Consider the following 23198-nt stretch of genomic DNA (forward strand, 5'->3'; position numbering starts at 1 on the left):
TATTTTTTTATTAACTTGTAAGAGAATAGATTGCAGCGCAGTGTTAATAAATATACTTTAGTTTTAAATTATTATTTTTATATTTTATTATTTAAAATAAATTTTAAAAAATACAAATAATATTACTTCAAAAAAAAGTTAAATACAATTTTTTTTTATTATATTTCTAAATAAATACTAAAAAAATGAGATAGGTAGGTGAGGACGTGATTGAAAAATTTTAATTTAATTTTGAGAGCGAATAAGAAAATATTAAAAGATTAAAACAAGTAAAAAATAAACTTTGTTTCAAAATAAAATAACATATTAATTATTAATCATATATGAAATTTTGAAAAAGAAAATTATTTAATTATTCTAGTTTTTTATTGGATAATAAAAGAAAATATTTTCAAATTAACGTACACGCATTTTAACTTTTTTTTTTAATTTAATGTAATTATAATATGTGTTTTCAGGTAAACATAAATACAAATTTTTTAAAGATTATTGAGAGAGAGAGAGAGAGAGAGAAAGACTATTTAAGAAACAACGTATACTCTATCTGGGTATTTATGAATTTATTTTTTCAAATTACAGATCAAATAAAATATGTATTTTTATATTTTAAAGTAAATCTTATAATTTTAGTCGATGCTAGTAAAAAATATATATTATATTATAAATGAACCATGAAGAACAACGTTTTTATCGCCTTTCAATGTTACATTACTCTAGTAGGTAATGCAGATAAATCCGAAAATGGTTAATTACATAAACAAATTATAGTTTATTTATTTATTTTGTATTTTTATTTCAAAAATTATATTTTATATCCCGAATAAACAAACATATTATTCAGTAATATGAATAATGATTGATTAAATGTTCATGCACTTATTTCTTTTTTCTTAGCCCAAAAAATACAAAAATTGACAATAACAGTCATTGTATTTGTAAAAACATTTAATGTTGGTGGGACTTAAAAGCCCTTCAATAATAAAATCAATGATTTTAAATGAAAACTTTGAGGGGTGTAGCTCAACTGGTTATACTATATATTTGCTTTCTAAAGATCACCAGTTTGAATCTTGCAAATCTCAGGACTATTGAAAGCTTACATGGTCGCTAATTTCAGGTTTGTGGAATTAGTCGAGATACATGCAAGCTGGCCTAGACAACCACGTTAAAAAAATAATAACAACTTTAAATGGGACACCCACTTTAATCAAATTGATGATATTTTAAAAATCTAATATATTCAAAGAACATGTTATTTGATATATGAATAATGATTAATCAAATGTCAATCTACTTATATTTTTTTTCTTAGCCCAAGAAGTGCAAAAATTGATAATACTAATCATGGTATTTGTAAAAACAGTCCTTGTTGGTGAGATTTAAAGATCATCTAATGATAAGGTTAATAACTTCAAATGAGATAATAATAAATGAAATAAAAAACTTTTATTTCAAAAAATAAGTGGGTTTATTCTTGATATATTGTGATTGATGTTATAAGATATACATATAGCTCTTAGAGTAGGAAAAAAATAATTTTTTTACCTGAATGGTTCATAAGGTATTTTGAATCTTGTTATCCATGAGAGAAGAAAAGACTAGAAAATCCTTTTATTTTTTATGGATATTAATAAGATATAAATATTCTTTACATATAATTAATATGAGATCAATATTTCTTATATGTTATTGATAAAATGAAAAATACGATAAACCTTTTAAGAGATTTTTTATACATTTATAAGTGAAGAGATGATTACCTCTTAATACATAAATAATTCATATACATAATTTGAACATAGAACTTTATGATTTTAACTTGGATCTTTAAGTTCAATTAGGTTTGACATATAACTAAAATTTAAAGAAAATAAATCTATGTCCTATCATATCCATGATCATATGGGTTTAACTCTTGAATAAATCCACGAATATTAGACATGATATTTTACTAAATTTATAATGATCCGGATTATGATGTAATCTAGTTATATTTTTCTCAGCATCTTACCAGATTTACATATGATTGGCCTTGCACCTCTATCTATGGATTTTAAATATTTTAAAACATAAAAATATTAAGTTAAAAATATTTTGAATATTATGACTCCTCGCAAATCTTCAAGACCACCTACCTTTTGCGCGCGCTCTCTCTCTCTCTCTTGTAAAAAAAAAAAAAAAAAAAGACCCCTAATTTATCTCGTACTTTCCAAATGCAATTCTTTAAGCATTCCTTACAACTTTGTTCTTTTGACTGTACAGGATGGCTTCGCAGTTACTGAAGAGTCAAGACAGACTGCTGCAGGAGCGGGTTTGGATCTGGAGGCACTAAAATTGATGCGTAGAAAATAACAGTAATAAAATTAGAACTGATGGATGTTCTAGAACATTCATCATCCACGGAGATGTCTTACCCTCTCTCCGGGCCAAATTAGACAATTTTAAGTTTTAAAATATAATTAATAATTATTTTATTATGATAATATTAAAAATAATTTTAAATAAAAAATATTTTAAAAAACAATAACAATTTCAAAATCCCAACTGCTAAGACAACGGTGAAAGTACGTAATGAGCTGGAATCTGTTGTCCAGGTAGGCTCATTTACTTGCGCGGATGATGAGGGCGCACAAGAGCAATGTTCAGCTGGTTTCAAGTGACGTCATCGTATGTGCTTTTAACTACAATTGTTGTTGTCTCCATAAACGAGTAGCTAGATCTGGTTTTGTATTTCAAGCACTTTCTTGTCCAAAAATGGTAGCATATTTGTGATGCATTTATATAGCGGCACTTCATCAGAGAGCAAGCTAAGGCTTCATATTTGAAAGGTCTGGTTTGACTGTACCTGTTTTTTATGTCACTCAACCCTAAGCTTCTCTCCCGTGTTTCCATCCTAATTAATGTCAGGGGAAATCCCTTTCCATGCCTCTCCGGCGTTGCTAACCGGAAAGCTCCCCGGCCCTGACATGGGCTCTGGCATAGTCTGCTCCGTCAAGCTGGAACTCGGGACATTGTTTCTTCTCAAGCTGCGTCTGTGACATTGGATGAGAGGTTTGCAGTGCTGAGGGAAATAGACCGGGAACTGGGAAGCATTGAACAAGGATCAGCCTCCTTTGGTGTTTAGCGCAACAGGGAAAATGAAAGATGCACCCATTCGTTTGTCTTGACGGAGGCTTACTACCCTTTATATGTCTTTATATCGATACATCTTCGTATGCAAAACCTCTGTAGAGACAAGAAAAATAATCATTCTATATTTGTCTTCATGCGAATAAGTGAAGACACTTCGACGCTACCTTGGCTAGAAGTAAGCACGTTCGAATGCAAAACCCATCAACTTGGTTGGGAATATTTCTATTAATTTGGGTTGTATAAATTTTAGGAAAGCTAGAGATTAATATAATTATTAATTTTAGAATTTATAATATTAGTTAAAATATCTACAAACTGATATAAATATTTATGTTAATAAAAAAAATATATATGCATGCAATTATAGGGTGTAGCTTAAATCAATTTCTAATTTATTTTTAAAAAATTATTAGTTTGAGTGTTATAAAATGATCACCGAAAACTATACATGTACAATTTAAGGAGTGTAGTTTAATTAGTCAGGTTCTAAATTTTACTTTCTAGAAATCATTAGTTCGAATATCATAAATCTCAGGGTCATTAGAGACTTACCTAATCATTAACTTTAGGGTTTCAAGGCATTAGTCAAGATGTGCGTAATCTGACCGAACATTCACAATTACAAGAAAAAAAAAACACATGTCGTGGTTCTTAAAAATATCTTAGTATATATTATATTTTAAAATATAAAAATTTATTTTAAAAATATATATTTTTTATTTTCATCTTCTTAATCAAGCAAATTTTTATCTTTTTTTATATATTTATTTTTTCTATCTTATACACTAAGCAAGAGATACATCACTCATGTGTGGTGGGGATTTGAAAGCACAATTATTAAACCTGACTAATTCGATTTCCTGTAGGGCGTCAAAGGGTCGATCTGGAACCAATCAAACTTGATTTTGATTTTTTTTTTTTTTTATTTTGTAAAACGACTTTTTTAATTTTTTAAAAATAAAATAATATTATTTTAATAAATACAAGTGAACTCATTCATCAAACCTTAAACTGACTTGAATGTCAGGCCGAGTTTAATTAAATGCTCGGGAGTAGGCATGGTCCATTTTCACCGGAGTGGGACTCATTAGATGGAGTGTTTGCAATTATAGTAGTGGGTTGTAATTTAAAATATGTTTTAATTATAAATATATATTTTTTATTGTTTAAAAATTATTTTTAATATAAAAAACCATAAAAAAAATTGAAAAGGCAGAGGGGAAATAATATATATATATATATATATATATATATAATTTTTTTTTTTTTTAAAGGACAGCGCTCCAAATCCAAAATATGCTAATTTTTTCCAATTTCCACCTCTCAGGAACGCATCTACCGGCTCGGCTCGGCTCTTCTCTTCTCTTCATCAAATCCATAATCGGCGCCCTTTCCATCCATCATCTTCTTCTTCCAAATTCAATCTCCTCCTCCATTCTCTTCCACCATGCTTAATGCTCCATCTTCTTTCTCTCTACACTAACATTGTTGCAGCAACAGCAGATCTACATCTCTCTAATGAATGACTGATTCAACAAGGCATACCATCATCCCTTTTTATCACCAGAATGTCTGCTTCACAAACCCTTGGCGGTCCTTCTCGCTGCGGCCGTTCCTTAGGTCCTTCTCTCGACAAGATCGTTAAAAACGCCGCCTGGAGGAAGCACTCTCACCTCGTTTCCTCCTGCAAATCGGTCCTCGACAAGCTCGAATCACTCACGGATTCTAATTCTCACTCTCCTCTCTTCGGGCTCTCCCCTTCGGATGCCGAATTCGTTCTCCATCCAATTCTTCTCGCCTTAGATTCCGCTTACGCCAAGGTCGTGGACCCCGCACTCGAATGCTTGTTCAAATTGTTTTCCTCAGGCCTGATTCGAGGTGAGATCGATAATGGTTCAAAAAATGTGATCATTTTTAAGATAATCGAGAGTGTTTGTAAGGTTTGTGGAATTGGTGACGAAGCTGTTGAGCTTTCTGTGCTTAGAGTTTTGCTCTCTGCTGTTCGATCTCCTTGTGTTTTGATTCGCGGTGAATGTTTAGTGCACGTTGTTAGGACTTGTTATAATGTTTATCTTGGTGGATTGACTGGGACCAATCAGATCTGTGCGAAATCTGTACTTGCACAGGTAATGCTCATTGTTTTTACCAGAGTCGAGGAGGATTCTATGGATGTCAATGTTAAACCGGTTTCTGTTAGTGAAATGTTACTGTTTACTGATAAGAATTTGAATGAAGGGAGTTCTATTCATTTTTGTCAGAATTTTGTTAATGAGGTTATGATGGCAAGTGAAGGGGTTCCTGATGATAAGTTGTTGCTGTTGCATAGTCCGCCTTCTGATAAACTCCAAAATGGTAGTGGAGGTGCCGGTGATGATAATGATAAAGTAGGTGAAGGGGATCATAAAAGTGAATTAAGGGATAAGGAAGCAAATGGTGAAGCTGAAACCGATGGTGGTGTGGGTGGTAGTGGTGGTGTTGAAGCTGGGGGGAGTAAGATCAGGGAGGATGGGTTTCTTCTTTTTAGGAATTTGTGCAAATTGTCAATGAAGTTCTCATCGCAGGAGACCCCAGATGATCAAATTCTTTTGAGAGGGAAGATTTTGTCTCTTGAGTTGCTTAAGGTGATCATTGACAATGGCGGTCCAATCTGGCGCACCGATGAGAGGCAAGTCATTATACATCCATTTACAGTGTTTTGAACTTCAGCCATTATGCTTATACCTGTATTGTCCACAGTTTGCCATCAAATTTTATTTCAATTTAGAAAGCCCTTGCTGTTTTCCTTTTTAGTTGATTTTATTTAAACATTTTATTGCCTGCTTACAAATTGTATATGGTTTTCTTGTGAATATTTTGCATAAATTGGTCTGATTTTACCATCATGAGTTGTTAATTAACTACTTCTTTTTTCTTTTGCACTATTTTCATGCTCTTTTTTTTTTTAACGTAGAATGTAACATTTTCTTCTATCCTGCACAGGTTTCTCAACATTATCAAGCAATTCCTATGCTTGTCATTGATAAAGAACAGTACGTTGTCAGTTATGGCTATTTTCCAGCTTCAGTGTTCCATTTTTATGATGCTGTTAGTGAAATTCAGATCTGGATTGAAGGAGGAAATTGGAATATTCTTTCCCATGCTTGTCCTTCGAGTGCTTGAGAATGTTAACCAGCCTAGCTTCTTGCAGAAAATGACTGTCCTGAATCTTTTGGACAAAATCAGCCAAGATTCCCAGATCATTATTGATATTTTTGTAAACTATGACTGCGATGTGGATGCTCCAAACATATATGAAAGGTATTACATGAGCATCTGTTGTTACTCATGCCTTGCTTGCAATATATGCATCTGTTCAAGAAGTTGTGAGATTTGATCAGCTAATTGCTTGTAAATTTTCAGAAGACAAGGATCTTATAGTTTGTATATGAATCATTGATCTTATACTATGATGGGCTTAGAGTTATACTATGATGGGCTTAGAGTTATATGAGATCTCTTTAATCAATAGGGGAAAGTCGGTGGATTCTCTCTCTTGTTTGTAAACATTTGATGTCTTTTATTTTGGTTATTATTTCTTTTGTCATTTCTTGGTTCCATGTATTTTTTTAATGTATTAAAACACTTATAATTCCATCAGATATTTGCAGGATTGTCAATGGCCTTCTGAAAACTGCTCTAGGACCCCCTCCTGGTTCATCAACAACTTTGTCTTCGGTTCAGGATATTACTTTTAGGCATGAATCTGTGAAGTGCTTGGTTAGCATCATCAGGTCAATGGGTGCATGGATGGATCAACAGCTGAGAATTGGAGATTCCTACTTGCCTAAGATCTCTCAAAGTTCAACTTCAACTGAGAATCATTCAACTCTGAATGGAGAAGATGCAAGTGCTCCTGAGTATGATTTGCATCCAGAAGTGAACTCTGAAACATCTGATGCTGCTACCCTTGAACAACGTCGGGCATATAAAATTGAACTCCAGGTTAGTTTCCTTTTTATTTACAAGGGATGGTCATTTGTGGTACATGGTACTGATATTATAATTGGTTGCTTTTTTACTAGTATCACTAGCAAGCTTCTTGTGCCACCATTTTTTTCTTTTGGAATTTCTTGCCTTGTTACACTTTATCAGAAATGGGCCTTGCTTTTCCTTTAGTGACAACTTTACTCTATTAAATGCAGAAAGGTATCTCCATATTCAATAGGAAACCTTCCAAGGGCATTGAGTTTCTGATAAATGCCAAAAAAGTTGGTGGTTCTCCAGAAGAAGTTGCTGCCTTCCTGAAAAACACTACTGGCCTAAATGAAACAGTGATTGGTGACTATTTAGGTGAAAGGGATGAGTTTTGTTTGAGAGTTATGCATGCTTATGTAGACTCGTTTAACTTTAAGGTGATGGGTTTTGGTGAAGCGATAAGGTTTTTCTTACGGGGCTTCAGGTTACCTGGAGAAGCACAGAAGATTGATCGTATCATGGAAAAGTTTGCTGAGCGCTATTGTAAATGCAATCCAAATTCATTTACCAGTGCAGATACTGCTTACGTTCTTGCATACTCTGTGATAATGCTCAATACAGATGCTCATAACAGCATGGTGAAAGATAAGGTTTCCTTGCAAAACCTCTTTCCTTTATCTTTGGCCACTATCATGACTAGCGAGCTTCTCTTTTTACTCCCTTCTTTTCTATTATAAGTTGATAAAAGGTGTGCTTTGGTTTTGGTCCTGATAGTTATTCCGTGCTTCAGGACAATTTTCATCTTTTTTGGTTTTTTTATTGAATCAGAAGATTAGGCTTACTTGATCCTAAAGAATTATGGATGTTCTTTATAAAATTGCCTTTTTGTAATTGTAAATAATCTTCACAGTTGATTTTCCTTGTCAGGGTAGTTGTTAAGTTAGATTGATAGTTAGCAGCAAATCTCCAGATGGAACCTATCAATATGAAAAATGCAATTGGAGAAATATAAAGAACGGGATAGCAAATGCTAGTAGAACTTCTCCATGTATTAATAAATTTGGCTACAGTGGGGCATCATATTGTCAATTGTGCTTAAATGACTGTAGATTCAATTTTGTTTATCTTCTAACTTCCCTCTTGAAATTGGTTCCATTTAGATGAGCAAGGCCGATTTTATTCGGAACAACCGAGGAATAGATGATGGCAAGGATTTGCCTGAAGAGTATCTGGGTGCTCTTTATGATCACATTGTCAAAAATGAAATTAAGATGAGTGCAAATTCTTCTGTTCCTCAAAGCAAGCAGGGTAACAGCTTAAATAAGCTATTAGGTTTGGATGGTATACTCAATCTAGTTACTGGGAAGCAGACTGAGGAAAAGGCTTTGGGTGCAAATGGGCTTCTTATCAGGCATATCCAAGAGCAGTTCAAGGCAAAGTCAGGAAAATCAGAGTAAGCTATGTTATAGTATGTTTCACAGTTGATTCTTTCTAGAGTAAATTATTATTTAGTTCATGGGGGTTGAACATGATCATAACTTAATCATTCATGTTTGAGAACCTATAGCTTAGTCCCTTGACTCTCATCGACCCTTGTCTCAAACACATCTGTTTTTCATTTAATCCCTAATGGGCCATATTTGACAATCTAAAATCTTAGAGAAAAACTTACTTGGTTGGGGTTCCGAGAAAAACCAAGGTATGTTTACTACTTATAGGAGACAGATGGGTTGAAGGGCAACAGACATTAGCAGTAATGCAGATGATCCATTGACCAGGCTTGAATTAAAGTGAGATGTTTGGGGGAGTTGAAGTTGGTTTAATGTTTGCTTGAGTTAAATAATTTTGATCCCCCCCTCTCTCGTGCTTGTGCATGTGCCAAATCTTGTAGAAATTAGTTAAGAACTGAGATGGACTTAGCCAACTGAGCGCACCATAAATTTCATAAATAAACTAATGCTTATGATATGGTACCTTTCTCTGAAGGGATGGTTTTCTTCTTCTAGCTGCTTTCCTTTTCCAATCTGGGCCGTGTCAATCTTACCTAGGCTGTTGCAAATGATAAAAGACATGTTAACAACTTTGCTGTCCTTGTGTTGAAAATAGTAGTTTGATTCTTTTGTTGCAGGTCTATTTATCATGTTGTAACAGATGCAGCGATTCTGAGGTTTATGGTTGAGGTCTGCTGGGGTCCTATGCTGGCTGCTTTTAGTGTGACTCTTGATCAGAGTGATGATAGGCTTGCTGCCTCTCAGTGCTTACAGGGGTTTCGATATGCTGTGCATGTTACTGCAGTCATGGGTATGCAGACCCAGAGAGATGCTTTTGTTACATCTGTGGCCAAGTTTACATATCTGCACTGTGCTGCAGATATGAAGCAAAGAAATGTAGATGCTGTGAAGGTAAATCGCATCATTAGATTTTATTAAAAAAAAAAGAAGGAAAAGAATAAAAAAATCATGACCCTGAAGGAAGAATTTTTGTGTTTTGTTTACTAGCCATTTAACTGTTCATACAGAAGCAGTGATGCTTTAAATAGATTGGATTGGTCTAGTTACTTCAGTTCATGTCAAACAGCCATACTGTATATCAGCAGGCTTCATGGATTTGGTGTCAATTCCTGTACAGTCATTTACATTTTTTTAATTTATAATTCTATATATTTTAATTCATGCAGGCAATAATATCAATTGCCATTGAAGATGGAAATAATCTTCAGGATGCTTGGGAGCATATCTTAACTTGCCTCTCCCGTATTGAGCATCTGCAACTGCTTGGAGAAGGTGCACCACCTGATGCCTCTTATTTGACACCATCTAATGGGGAAACAGAAGAAAAGGCACTGAAGTCAATGGGTTATCCTTCTCTAAAGAAAAAGGGAACACTCCAGAATCTGGCTGTAATGGCTATTGTTAGAGGGGGTTCATATGATAGCACCGCTGTTGGAGTCAATTCTCCAGGACTAGTATCTCCAGAACAGATTAATAACTTCATTTCAAATTTGAATTTGCTTGACCAGATTGGGAATTTTGAATTGAACCATGTGTTTGCTAATAGCCAAAGGTTGAACAGTGAAGCAATAGTAGCTTTTGTGAAAGCTCTTTGTAAAGTTTCAATATCTGAGTTGCAGTCTCCAACAGATCCTCGTGTATTTAGCCTTACGAAAATCGTAGAAATTGCGTAACATCCTTTTCCCTTTCCTTTGAGAACTTTTTATTGCCTCTTGAAGTTCCATGAGAATTTATATGAAAGAGTACATTATATTCTTTTCCCTATTTGCAGGCATTATAATATGAACCGCATCAGATTAGTTTGGTCCCGCATATGGAATGTTCTCTCTGAATTTTTTGTATCAGTTGGCTTGTCAGAAAATCTCTCTGTTGCTATTTTTGTGATGGATTCTCTGAGACAACTTGCTATGAAATTCTTAGAGCGCGAGGAGTTGGCAAATTACAACTTCCAGAATGAATTTTTGAGGCCATTTGTGATTGTGATGCAGAAAAGCAGCTCTACAGAGATCAGGGAATTAATAGTTAGGTGTATTTCACAGATGGTCCTTAGTCGTGTCAGTAATGTGAAATCTGGTTGGAAAAGTGTTTTTATGGTATGGTAGCATTCTTTTTTATTTTCTTAAATTTTTTAATTCTGTCAACTTTTAAAATGCTGATCCATGGGAAATTCTTCTTTCTAATTGTTCCAGTGATGCCATGATCTTCTCTCAGGTTTTTACTGTTGCTGCAGCTGATGAGCGGAAGAATGTTGTCTTGTTGGCATTTGAGACCATGGAAAAAATTGTCCGAGAGTACTTTCCTTATATAACAGAGACGGAGACAACAACTTTCACTGACTGTGTTAGATGCCTCACCACCTTCACAAATAGCAGATTTAATAGTGATGTGAGCCTCAATGCAATTGCATTTCTCCGATTCTGTGCTCTGAAACTGGCAGATGGAGGACTTATTTGCAACGTAAAGAGCAGTGTTGATGATCCATCCATCCCAATAGTAGATGAAGTTGCTTCGGATGTAGACTCCAGTGACAAAGATGATCATGTGTCCTTTTGGATTCCTTTGCTAACAGGTAACCTGCTTTCAAGGAAAGATTTTTTAGATGCTGCCTGACACTTCTGCACGGCAAAATAGCCCAGAAAATGTGGATGGCTGTACTCCACATTGATTTTTAGCTGCCTTGCTTAAATTTATGCCATGTACACAGAACACGTGCACCTTGTACTTTGCCACATTTCAAAAGACATTTGCTTGCAAGTTAAACCCCACCACCCCCACCCCCATAAAAAGAGAGAAAAGGCTAACAGAAAGTATCCAGGAATTGATGATTCACTTTTTTCTGCTAACATGTTGCATTCTTCCAATCCCTTGTGACAATTATGCTTGTACTGATAAAGCTTTAAAGCACCCTGTTTATCGATTGAATTATGTGACTTATAGCTCCTGTTTGTTTTTTGCTCAATACATGTAAGGAAATGTAATAATCTGATCTTATTTATAAACATCAAGCAAAAGATGAATGGATAGATAACTTGTTTTAGCATGAATAAATACACGAGCCTGCCATTTGGACACACAGCACATGCTTTATGAAGAATTGCAGGCAACTCGTGTCTTATTTTTTTAATGTCTCGTTGTTATGGTTGCAGGGTTATCGAAACTTACATCTGATCCCAGATCAGCTATTCGAAAGAGTGCTTTAGAAGTGCTATTTAACATTCTCAATGACCATGGTCATCTATTCTCACACTCATTTTGGACCACTGTTTTCAACTCTGCCATTTTCCCCATCTTCAATAGCTTCAGTGACATGAAAGATGTTAAAGATCAGGATTCACCAACTTCAGCACCACCTCATTCAGTAGGAAGTGCATGGGATTCTGAAACTTCTACAATCGCAGTCCAGTGTCTAGTATTCCTATTTGTCAAGTTTTTCAACATTGTTAGGTCTCAACTACAGAGTGTAGTATCTATATTGATGGGATTTATTAGGAGTCCTGTTAAGGGTCCTGCTAGCGCTGGGGTTGCTGCATTGTTGCGTTTAATAGGTGAACTGGGCAGCAGGATTTCAGAAGATGAATATAGAGAGATTTTTCTATCTTTGAAGGAGGCCGCTGCATCATTGTTACCAGGTTTTATGAAGGTCTTAAGAATCATGGATGGGATTGAGATGCCTGAAAGCTCTCACCCTTTTGCGGATGCGGATGTGTCTTCTGATCATGGCTTCACAAATGATGATCTTGAGGATGACAATCTCCAAACTGCAGCATATGTGGTTTCAAGAGTGAAGAGTCATATTGCTGTGCAGCTACTTATTGTGCAGGTTTTCCCTCTAACTCTCACATTCACTCAGAAAAGACACGTGCATGTGTGCAAATTGTGCTTCTGTTTTCTACATTTGATGTTTATGCCTCCAAGTACACATTGCTCTATATATATATATATATATATATATATATATATATATAGAAAGATTTTTAAGTTTACGCACACATCCGCGCACACACATGTAGAGAGAGACTTAGTTGCCCAATCATCTGAAAGATGCCATCAACGTGCAATTTGTATCTTTCATTTATTTTTACTGGCTCCAGTGCAAATTTCCCTTTTCTTGCTCTCTTTTTAATTATTATTTTAGATGGTTTGGTATACACTGCATGGTTTGCCCGTCCAGGGCTGTGACTGGCAATCTATCAATGAAAGAATATTTTGGTAGAAGTACTGCAGGACAGGAAATATAAAAGTTTCTAACAAGATTGTTTGATGTTATTCTGTCTTATGATCAACCAAGGAGCTTTCCAAAACTCAGTAGTGTCTGACATTTTCTTTGGCTTTTCATGGCATTTCACTTTTTAGCTTTATTTTGCTAACAGGACTTTGCAGTCACTTCCATTTTAGATTTTACCAACAGTGTGTTAAACTGGTAGCTTGATTCATGGACTGTTTTTCATGCACGGAGATTTCAATAGTATTTTGGTGATACTGATTTTCTTTTATCACGTCAGGTTGTAAGTGATTTATACAAAGCAAACCAGCGACTCTTGTCAGCGGCCAATGTCAGAATCCTTATTGATATATTTTCCTCAATAGCATCCCATGCCCACCAGCTGAATTCTGAGACGGACCTGCTGAAGAAACTGCTGAAAGCGTGCTCTATAGCAGGTATATCTGATCCTCCAATGGTACATTTTGAAAACGAGTCCTACGAGAAATACCTCGACTTCCTCCGAGATTTGCTAGATGATAACCCATCCATGTCTGAGGCGTTGAACGTCGAGGCACAACTTGCAGCAGTGTGTGAAACGATATTGCAGATTTATCTGAACTGTACTGGATTGCAGACCGTGCAGCAAGATCCCGCGAACAAGCCAGTGATACACTGGATTCTTCCTTCAGGTTCGGCCAAAAAGGAAGAACTAGCAGCAAGGACTTCTTTGCTTTTGTCAGCTTTGCGGGTATTGAGTGGTTTAGAAAGGGATTCATTTAGGGGCTATGCCAGACAATTATTTCCTTTGTTGGTTGACCTTGTGCGGTGTGAGCACAGCTCAGGTGAAGTCCAGCGTATTCTGAGCAACATTTTCCGATCATGTATAGGCCCCATTATAATGGGATGACATATCATAGTATTTTTTTCAGAGTCAACACATGTATGTTATCACAGTTTTGATCTCACTCGATAGAATACAAAGCCATGATGATGCTTTTCTTTTTTTTTTTGGTCTTTTCTTTCTTTTCCACCCCCCGGAAAAGCACGCCATTGCAGATGTAATAGTGTAAGGATTGAAATATAATTTCTTAGCGCTCTGCTGTTTGAAGTCCATGCCTTTGATAACTTCAAAATGGATGTCTGGCTGCTGCCGGCTCGGAAGGGGCGGTAAACGAAGGGAAAGATGCCTGATAACGACAAAGAACTGGTCGCCATTTTTTATTTTCCGGCATATGTTGATGCTGCAGGAATTATTCAAGGGCTAGTTCATGGTAATAAATTTTCCTCATTTGAACACCGAGGGGTTGGATAATGCTATAATTAATAATTGTTTGGCTGTTTTTAGTGATTAAACTCTACTTAAATTGGATTATGGATTCATAAATGTATGTTCATTGAACTTGTCGAAACTGAGTGGGTCAAATCTGTTTTTTAATATATATAATGCTACTTTGCTCCCACTGGGTCCGTTGGAAGGCCTTTTCGTGTTCAAACAAATTGACTTAGAAAGGTATAAATAAATATAATTGGTATTCAATATTTATACATGTATTTAACTAATTATATATATATAACGAGCGTGAACTTCTGCGCATTCATCATCATAACAGAGATTATGGTTACCAATCGACCATATAAAAAAAAAAAAAAATCATTTACTCGTGAGAAAAGTTTGCTTTCCGACATTTTCAACAACATGCCGTTGCAATTATATTTGCCTTTTTTTCAGGAAAAAAAAATATTTTTCACTGAAAAAACAATTTCTCCCTGTTTGTCATGTTTTTAACTTTCAATGTCAAAATTGACAAAATCAAGCACAACATCAATTTGATTTAGTCTTCAATTTAAGAGTTTATACGGATGTCATCACTATTTTGTCAAATTTTGAAAATACATTTTACTGCAAATTAATTTTTTATATTTTTAGATCGTTTCAATAAATTGATATAAAAAATAAATTAAAATAAATTATTTTAATATATTTTCAAATAAAAATAACTAAATCCACTCTTCATCATGTGAATTAATATGAATGCATTAGTTTCCATACACTATAAAACATGAGCCAAATCATGCAAGCAAATTAAGGGCCTCCCATGATTTACCATGATTAGGCACAATGAAATGGCGGTCTTGATCTTCCACTCCAATGTATGCGTTAGTCCAATTTTGTTTTCTTAGTCAAAATTAATCAGTCACGGAAGAATCACTCCATGTTCCCTTTTTAATTTATTTACTCCAAAAAAAAAATTATTGCAGATTTCCTATATTCAATGCAGATTTCCTGTATTCATACATATCTTAACTCGTTGAAAGTATCAAACTACATAAATAAATACCGAGCACATGAATCAATAGGGCTGCGTGCTCGGCTTACATCTAATATATCAAGCCCCTAGTCTAATGGAAAGGAAAAATAAAACAAAAATAATAATTTTGCTTGATATACATATAGATAAAATAAGATTCTTTTTTTGTTTGGATAATTGGTAGTTATATGTTCATGTTAATATTTTATTTTCTAGAGCTTGGAAAAAGTAGATGGTTGGTAGTGGAAAACTTAATATTTGCAAAACAGATTAAAGATCCTCGAATGATAAAGTTAGTAATTTTTTAAAAAAATAATTACAATGAATAAGAGAAAGAACTTTAAATTTTAAGAATAAAAGTATTTGTTCTTGTTTTTATATGATAGATGTTATGAGATTTAAAAGTATTAATGTCTAGAGAATAGAAATTGTGCATCATTTACCTATGATTCAATGAGGTATTTATAGCCTTGAACCTTGTTATTTTAATGAAGTAAAGGGGGCTAGAGAATCATTTCCTCTTAGTAGCATTAATGAGGGATAAATATCTCTTACATAACATTAACGAGTGGCAAATACCCCTTACACAAAATTAACGAGATGAAAATATGATAGGTCATTGAAAGTATTTTTATACACCTGGATAAGTAGTGGGATAAATATTATTGTCATTAATATTTTATATTAAAAATTATAAGAATAAACAAACAGAGCCTTAAGGCATAATATGAGGTCTGTAATGATCTCCAGACCTCTAACCCTTCATGCTTGGTGCACTGCCAAGCTCGCGGTCAATAGCTATGGCGACAAGCCACATTTATGGCAATTGGGCTTGGCACGTAGCCAAATTAAAGGTTGATGGTCGAGCTAGTTGCCAAATACATGCCCAAAAAGGCTTGGTGCAAAGTTCAATGGGTTTGACAGCTTGCTAGAACCATGCCTCATTCGGCTCGGCGCGCAGCCAAGCTCAAGGGCACCGGGTCTATCAACTATCTCGGCATGGTGTCTAGTCCATTATTGGTGCGCCTAACAACTTGTCAGATCCTTGTCTGCTTGGGTTACCCTATTATTTTTGGATTCATGTTGTAAAGTGAGATCTAACTTAAAAAAATAAATATAATATTAAATAATAATAAAAAACATTGATTGAAAAACACCAAAGAAAAAAAAATGCTTAATATCGGTGCACCTAGCAACTTGCGAAATCTAATATTGTTCATTGCTCCAGTGATTTCCCCGAACGTTTTAATGTATTGTTAATTATCTTGTCATAACATGGATCATTATTTTGCGGATCAAATCATCCTTGCTCAAGTTTGTACATAATTTTTAATCAGGTAATTAATTATGTAGCTGGCTCTAATAATCAACCAGCAGGAAATAGTATATATATATATATATAGTAATGGCAGGATTTATATTTATAATAATACAAGGAAGACGAATTCATCGCGCACATGCATGAACAAACTTGAACACACCGTCCCTCTATATTTTACCGAATGTTTGGCGCGAGGCTGTGGGATTTGTTGAATGGTTAAACTTAATATAATTTATTAGTGCAAATTAAAGCTAAATATTCTGCAATCTTCAATCTTCAATCTTCTCTTTTGGTGTGCTCGAGTGGATATCCTATCTCTGCCTAAATAAATATATCCGGAAATCCCATGTCCAAATTATTTAATCTTGATTATATATATATGCATGCATGCATGCATGCATGCATGTAATGTATGTATGTAGCTTATTGGAAGCTTGAAAATATGGATGGATCCCTTGATGTGAAACACGTTTTAATGACGACTCCATGTTTTTTACATGGCACTGTGGGGACAGCCATCCAATAATAATCCATTATTCACGAAACCATATCAAACCAGGGGTATATATGGCATTGAAGTAGTAGTTGGACCGCAGCCTTATCAGTTTGTTATATTAATATTAATATATTCCTATCCAGCCCTCTATACACCCATGTGAAGATTACCATTAACCCTACACCTATGGACTGCGTTTCTGAGCTAATCTCTGTTTGTTTGAAGAATATTCTGTGGTCTTATTAATCAGGCAAATACTAAGCCCCAGGTTTAATTATGGATGGAAACAGGAGGGATGCTTAGTAAAGACAACAAAAAGACTTTTTAACTGTTTGGGAACGTGTTTTTTTTTTTTTTTTTGTTAAAAAATAAAATTTTTTATTTTTTTTTAAATAGTTTTGATGCGCTGATTTTAAAAATGATTTTTTAAAAATAAAAAAATATTATTTTAATATATTTCAATATAAAAAATATTTTAAAAAATAAAAGTAATCATACTCCTAAACAGGCTAATTGGTTTTGGTAACTTGTGGTGAATAGTAATTTTATAAAAATATTTTTAATTAAAAATATATTAAAATAATTTTTTATTTTTTAAATTAGTAAATTTAAATATTTAAAAAAAACATGTAAATAGATAATTTTTTAAGATAAAAAGGATTTAAAGAACAATTTTAAAAATAGATTGAAAGAAAGTATAAAATTGGCAAGACAACGGAAGGCAACCTACGGTGTCCAACAAAAGAAGTAGCTGCGAAACACCTGTCTGCTTAGTGTTTGACTCATTAATTGGAACTTGCCCTACCATGCTAACACGCCACTATTTTTTTTATTTTTTTTATCTATTTATTTTAAAGAAGATTATGAAATATTTTATATGCAACGATTCTATTTATTTTTCTATTTTATTTTATTTTTTAAAATTATTTTAATATATTGACATTAAAAAATTTTCACAATTAAAATTATTATTTTGATTTATTTTTAAGTGAAAAATACTTTAAAAAACAATTAAATAAATTTTTAATATTCTAGTGTATTTAAAATATATTTTTCAATAAAAAATATATTTAAATAATTTTTAGAAAAAAAAGAATATATACAGATCAAATTTAAAATTAAATAAAAAAATGAATAATTTTAAAGAAGAAGAAAATTTTTAAAGGGGTCGCCAGCCTGCTCCCAAACACGTTTTTCGTCTTGATGGCACTAGCAAGAAGCAGCGTCCGAAATCATTATATATAGAGCACCCAACCTCTGTTCCATCTCCATCGACTCACCATTCATTCAAACACAACTCTAGCTTTCTTCCTTTGCTTCTGTGCTTCTCATTTCCCCATCCGCCGTTCGCTGATTCCCTCCTCCATTCACCTACAGTAACTCGCCGCCGCCACAATGGAGGGGACTAGCCGGAGATCAACCAAATCCATTCATGATCACAAATTAGTTGATCACGACGAAAGTAGTGCAGTGATTGGCCCAAAAGCATCCGATGCATTACCCCTTCCTTTATATATAACCAATGCTCTCTTCTTCACCGTATTCTTTTCCGTTGTTTATTTCTTGCTTACTCGCTGGCGTGAGAAGATTCGCAATTCCACTCCTCTTCATCTTCTCACTCTCTCTGAAATCGCTGCTATTTTTGCCTTTTTTACTTCTTTCATTTATATGCTTGGTTTCTTCGGCATCGACTTCGTTCAGTCCCTTATTCTCCGTCCTTCTCCTGATGTCTGGGCTGCCCACGATGACGAGGAAGATGAAGAAGATCTTCTCAAAGAAGATGCCTGTAAAGTTCCCTGCGGACAGGCTCTTGATTGCACTGCACCACCACCGCAAAAACTCACTGTGGACCCGATCGTTGTTGTGCCTTCTCCTCCGCTCAAGCCCAAGGCGGTCGATGAAGTCCCATTTCCAACCACTTTAACTGAAGAAGATGAAGAAATTATCAACTCCGTGGTGGCTGGAAAAACTCCATCTTATTCACTCGAGTCTAAATTGGGGGATTGCAAGCGCGCTGCGGCAATAAGGCGTGAGGCTTTGCAGAGGATTACTTCCAAGTCTTTGTCAGGGTTACCCCTGGAGGGTTTTGATTACGAGTCGATTTTGGGACAGTGCTGTGAGATGCCAGTTGGGTACGTGCAGATTCCTGTAGGGATTGCTGGGCCTTTGTTGCTTGATGGGAAGGAGTACTCCGTTCCGATGGCTACAACTGAAGGGTGCTTGGTGGCTAGTACGAATAGGGGTTGTAAGGCAATTCATTTGTGTGGTGGTGCTACAAGTGTCTTGTTGAGAGATGCCATGACAAGAGCACCTGTTGTGAGGTTTGGAACTGCTAAAAGAGCTGCTCAATTGAAGCTGTACTTGGAGGATCCTGCTAATTTTGAGGTTGTGTCCACGGCTTTTAACAAGTCTAGCAGATTTGGCAGGCTTCAGAACATCAAGTGTGCTCTCGCTGGCAAGAATCTTTACATGAGATTCTCCTGCGGCACTGGTGATGCTATGGGCATGAACATGGTTTCTAAAGGTGTTCAGAATGTCTTGGACTTTGTCCGGAATGATTTCCCTGATATGGATGTTATTGGCATCTCTGGTAAGCTAGCTTCTTTGATTGAAACTATGACCATGTTTTGTTCAAATGTTATCTGTATTGAAACTGATGAATTTATATACATATATAATATTGCTCTCTATCAGGAAACTACTGTTCTGATAAGAAGCCTGCCGCTGTCAACTGGATTGAAGGAAGAGGCAAGTCAGTGGTGTGCGAGGCAATCATCAAGGGTGATGTGGTGAGGAAAGTCTTGAAGACTAACGTGAATACCTTGGTGGAACTTAATATGCTCAAGAACCTTACTGGTTCTGCCATGGCTGGAGCTCTCGGAGGCTTCAACGCTCATGCCAGTAACATTGTTTCTGCTATCTATATTGCCACTGGCCAGGATCCTGCACAGAACGTGGAGAGTTCTCACTGCATTACTATGATGGAACCTCTTAACGGCGGAGAGGATCTTCATGTCTCAGTCACTATGCCTTCCATTGAGGTACTTCACATGGATCCTATCTTAGTCGTTTATGCTCTCTAAATTAGATAGCAATTTTAATCCTAGGCTTATGTTCTCTGGGTGTTTTTTGGTTGATTAGTAATCTAATTCGCTTTATATGATGTATCATTTCAGGTTGGTACTGTTGGAGGAGGTACCCAGCTTGCATCTCAATCAGCATGCTTGAACCTGCTCGGAGTGAAGGGTGCTTGCAGAGAGACACCTGGAGCCAACGCAAGGCTGCTAGCCACCATTGTAGCCGGTTCTGTTCTTGCTGGAGAGCTTTCCCTCATGTCCGCTATTGCAGCTGGACAACTTGTCCAAAGCCACATGCAGTATAACCGGGCAAACAAGGATGTTGCCAAGGTTTCTTCATAAAATACGTGGATGTATCGAGGGCTGGAGGCAAGGAAGCCTCGGACGTGTAGAGATCCATAAGACGAGTCATATCAACGAGGCACTTCAGAAGACACGGAGAGAAAGAGATGGGAATAGGAGATTCAAAGTTGAAAATAAATGGAGATTAGAATAGCTAGGCAATGTTAATGTGTATTCTCTTTCGTTCTCTCTGTTGTACTTTCCTCTATTTCTCCAAATTTTCTCCATGACAGCCATGTAAGAAATATTCAGCAAATTGTGTACAATTATCAAAACATTTGTTTTTTCTTGAAAGAATATTCCACTCCTTTTAAATTACTCGAATCTCCTGTTTCTTTTGTACATAGTTCATACAGGGAGCCATGATTCTTTACACGTATTATTTTTATTCGAAGTCAAGATCACATGATGCTGCGTACTTTGCATCGATCTGTGGCAAACCACCAAGTCAAAAACTTTCTCTCTGCCGATCCATCTACAGTTTCTTCTGTGTTTCTGTTTGATAGTTAATTAGTGGAGCGGGGATCGATCGTAGCTTTCTTCCGAGAAGGCCCGCCGACGACCGGGAAAGAAACTTTGCTGTAATTGGTCCATGACACCCTCAGATCTCATCCCCAGGCAGATGTAGCCATAGAATAGATCAGTATGCCTTTCCGTTTTTTTTTATGTTTCTATAGTACTGCTCTTTCTTTAATTCATCCAATTCCATCTCTGGTGTGTTTCTGTATGTGTGCAATTCATCTTTATTATTCATTCATATTTCTGTGTCTCCTTTCACCTCTATACGTTACAGAGATTCCCATGGGGATTTTAATGCTTTGGCAGCTTTTGTCTACAATTTTTAAAAAATATTGTAATATTAATTTGTATTATCCAGCAAAACTGACTTGTCATATTTTAGATATTATAAATAATAATAAACAAAAAAATTTATAAGAGATAGATATCATGGGTCGTGGAGTATGAATTAAAGTTTTTAAAATTTAATCAATTCAATTTATATATATTTAAAAAATAATATAAATCATATCTTAAAATCTCATGTAACAATTTAAATTATTAGATTAAAATGATTATTTAATATAGTATCAAAACTTTAATAACCGAGCAATCACGGTTCGAATCTAACATTTTTATTTATTTAATAAAAAAGTTAAATACAATATTGTGTAAGTCAATGCAAGTTCCAAGTCAAATAGCTTTTACTTAAGAGATATATTAAAAAATAATATAAATAATATATTAAAAACTTATCTAATTATTTAAATTTTTAGATTAAATTGATTTTTTAACAATATATCCTATACAACCCAATCATAGTATGACTTTATATTCTAAAAAATCTTTAATATTAATACTCTCTTTGTTCCATTTCTCTCTCTTTTGTTGCTCAGCCTATCATTTTTTTTTATCCTTCTTCTTATATAATTTGTTCTATTATATTAAATCTAAATTATTTATTATAGCTTATAATAAATTTAAATTAATTTATTATGCTAAAATCTTAATTCTAAATTAAGTTTAATTAGCTCAACTTGTGAATATCTGTAATATATAAAAAAAAAATAACTCAGCCCAATATATTTATCTATCTTGAGTTAAAAAAATTAATAAAATTAAATTTATAATTTATAAAATATTAAAAGTTAAATTAAATATAATTATAATCTCAAACTCAACTCGATTGTACACACACCCCTTTAATTGTACCTGGATAATTTTCTGATGCTCGAAGTTTTGGAGAGCAAAAGCAAGCACGCAAATCCTAATCCTTTGGACATCCGTGGATGAAATTTTTTCTCGTTGAATAATAATTTTACTGTGTTGATTTAAAAAAATATTATTTTAAATATTTTTTCAATTAAAAAATATTTTTAGTATGTTAGGAATATTAACTTTTAGGTACATGGGAATGTTTGAAGGTTAATAATAATTGTATTTTAGGTAGTTTTTGTTTAGAAATATATTAAAATAAAATTTTTTATTTTTAAAAAAATTATTTTTAACAACGATTTAAAAATAGTAAAAAATATTAATTTTTTTAAAAAAGTAAAATTATTTTAAAAAATATAAAAATAAATAATTCTCATATCAACGGGTTGGTTTCCTGTAAACTGAAGTTCGGAAAGTACAGAAGTACCCCTGCTTTGTGGGATTAGGTCACAGACATTATGTTTGTAGTTAATGAAGATATGAGCTGAGGCGCCTTTATTCCTTTGTCGGGTGGCTGGACCCGCCTTGTTGAACCGAGAGGGAGGGTTGGAATTTAGACTTCTTGCTGAGACTTTGGACTAAAAAAATATTAATTATTTTTTTTTTTGAAAGTGTGATTATAGTTATTTTTTAAAATATTTTTTATGTTAAAATATATTAATATAATATATTTTTTATTTTTTAAAAATTATTTTTAAGATAAATACATTAAAACAATCCCAAATATATATAAAAATAATTTTTAATAAAAAAAATTAAATTTTACTAGACCGTGTTCCTAGATGCCGTCTAACACAAATAAAATATTATGCATATTTAAAATTAAAAAAATAAGAATAGAGCGCATTAATAAGAACCATTCAAATTAGAATATATATATCATTGGTGCATCCAAATCCAATTATTGTGTGCTCGGTACAGTGAGACAAATATCTTCTAAGAGTTTTATTAATTAAAAATATATATGTTTATAAAAACCATTTTTTTCAAAAAACACTGCCGCCCTGCACTAACAGGTCAGGCTCGGAGTGTAGAAGAACAAAAAGGGAATTCCAAGGAAAAAATTGGTACAGAAACAATCTAACCGTTGCTCCGTCAATGGTGGCAGCAGGCTAGGTTTAGGCTGAGCTAGTAAGTTG

At 34.3% G+C, this 23198-nt stretch overlaps 2 protein-coding genes across 3 annotated transcripts; both read left to right on the forward strand.

Moving 5' to 3' along the window:
* The first annotated feature begins 4432 nt into the window (after positions 1-4432).
* On the forward strand, positions 4433-13912 carry LOC118038876 (brefeldin A-inhibited guanine nucleotide-exchange protein 1). Of its 2 annotated transcripts, XM_035045359.2 has the most exons (11): positions 4433-5797; positions 6112-6429; positions 6780-7113; positions 7314-7736; positions 8247-8539; positions 9215-9488; positions 9764-10266; positions 10369-10690; positions 10809-11166; positions 11744-12417; positions 13100-13912. In XM_035045359.2, exons 1-11 carry the CDS (start codon positions 4701-4703, stop codon positions 13706-13708), a joined length of 5205 nt encoding a protein of 1734 aa, XP_034901250.1. In that variant the 5' UTR covers positions 4433-4700; the 3' UTR covers positions 13709-13912. The 2 variants fall into 2 exon arrangements, with proteins under 2 accessions (XP_034901250.1, XP_034901251.1); XM_035045360.2 differs by lacking the exon at positions 4433-5797 and having other exon boundaries at positions 6246-6429; positions 6770-7113.
* A 4222-nt stretch (positions 13913-18134) lies between these two features.
* On the forward strand, positions 18135-20670 carry LOC118038875 (3-hydroxy-3-methylglutaryl-coenzyme A reductase 1). Its single transcript, XM_035045358.2, has 3 exons — positions 18135-19517; positions 19622-19968; positions 20104-20670. Exons 1-3 carry the CDS (start codon positions 18323-18325, stop codon positions 20344-20346), a joined length of 1785 nt encoding a protein of 594 aa, XP_034901249.1. The 5' UTR covers positions 18135-18322; the 3' UTR covers positions 20347-20670.
* The last annotated feature ends 2528 nt before the right edge of the window (positions 20671-23198 follow it).

Source organism: Populus alba, chromosome 4 (assembly GCF_005239225.2).
Source record: "Populus alba chromosome 4, ASM523922v2, whole genome shotgun sequence".
Lineage (NCBI taxonomy): Eukaryota > Viridiplantae > Streptophyta > Magnoliopsida > Malpighiales > Salicaceae > Populus > Populus alba.

Coding starts and splice junctions, on each gene's coding strand:
- LOC118038875 (XM_035045358.2), top strand. CDS start 18,323: ATGGAGGGGACTAGCCGGAGATCAACCAAATCCATTCATGATCACAAA. Junction 19,518..19,621: donor GGATGTTATTGGCATCTCTG/GTAAGCTAGCTT, acceptor GCTCTCTATCAG/GAAACTACTGTTCTGATAAG. Junction 19,969..20,103: donor TCACTATGCCTTCCATTGAG/GTACTTCACATG, acceptor GTATCATTTCAG/GTTGGTACTGTTGGAGGAGG.
- LOC118038876 (XM_035045359.2), top strand. CDS start 4,701: ATGTCTGCTTCACAAACCCTTGGCGGTCCTTCTCGCTGCGGCCGTTCC. Junction 5,798..6,111: donor ATCTGGCGCACCGATGAGAG/GCAAGTCATTAT, acceptor TATCCTGCACAG/GTTTCTCAACATTATCAAGC. Junction 8,540..9,214: donor GCAAAGTCAGGAAAATCAGA/GTAAGCTATGTT, acceptor CTTTTGTTGCAG/GTCTATTTATCATGTTGTAA.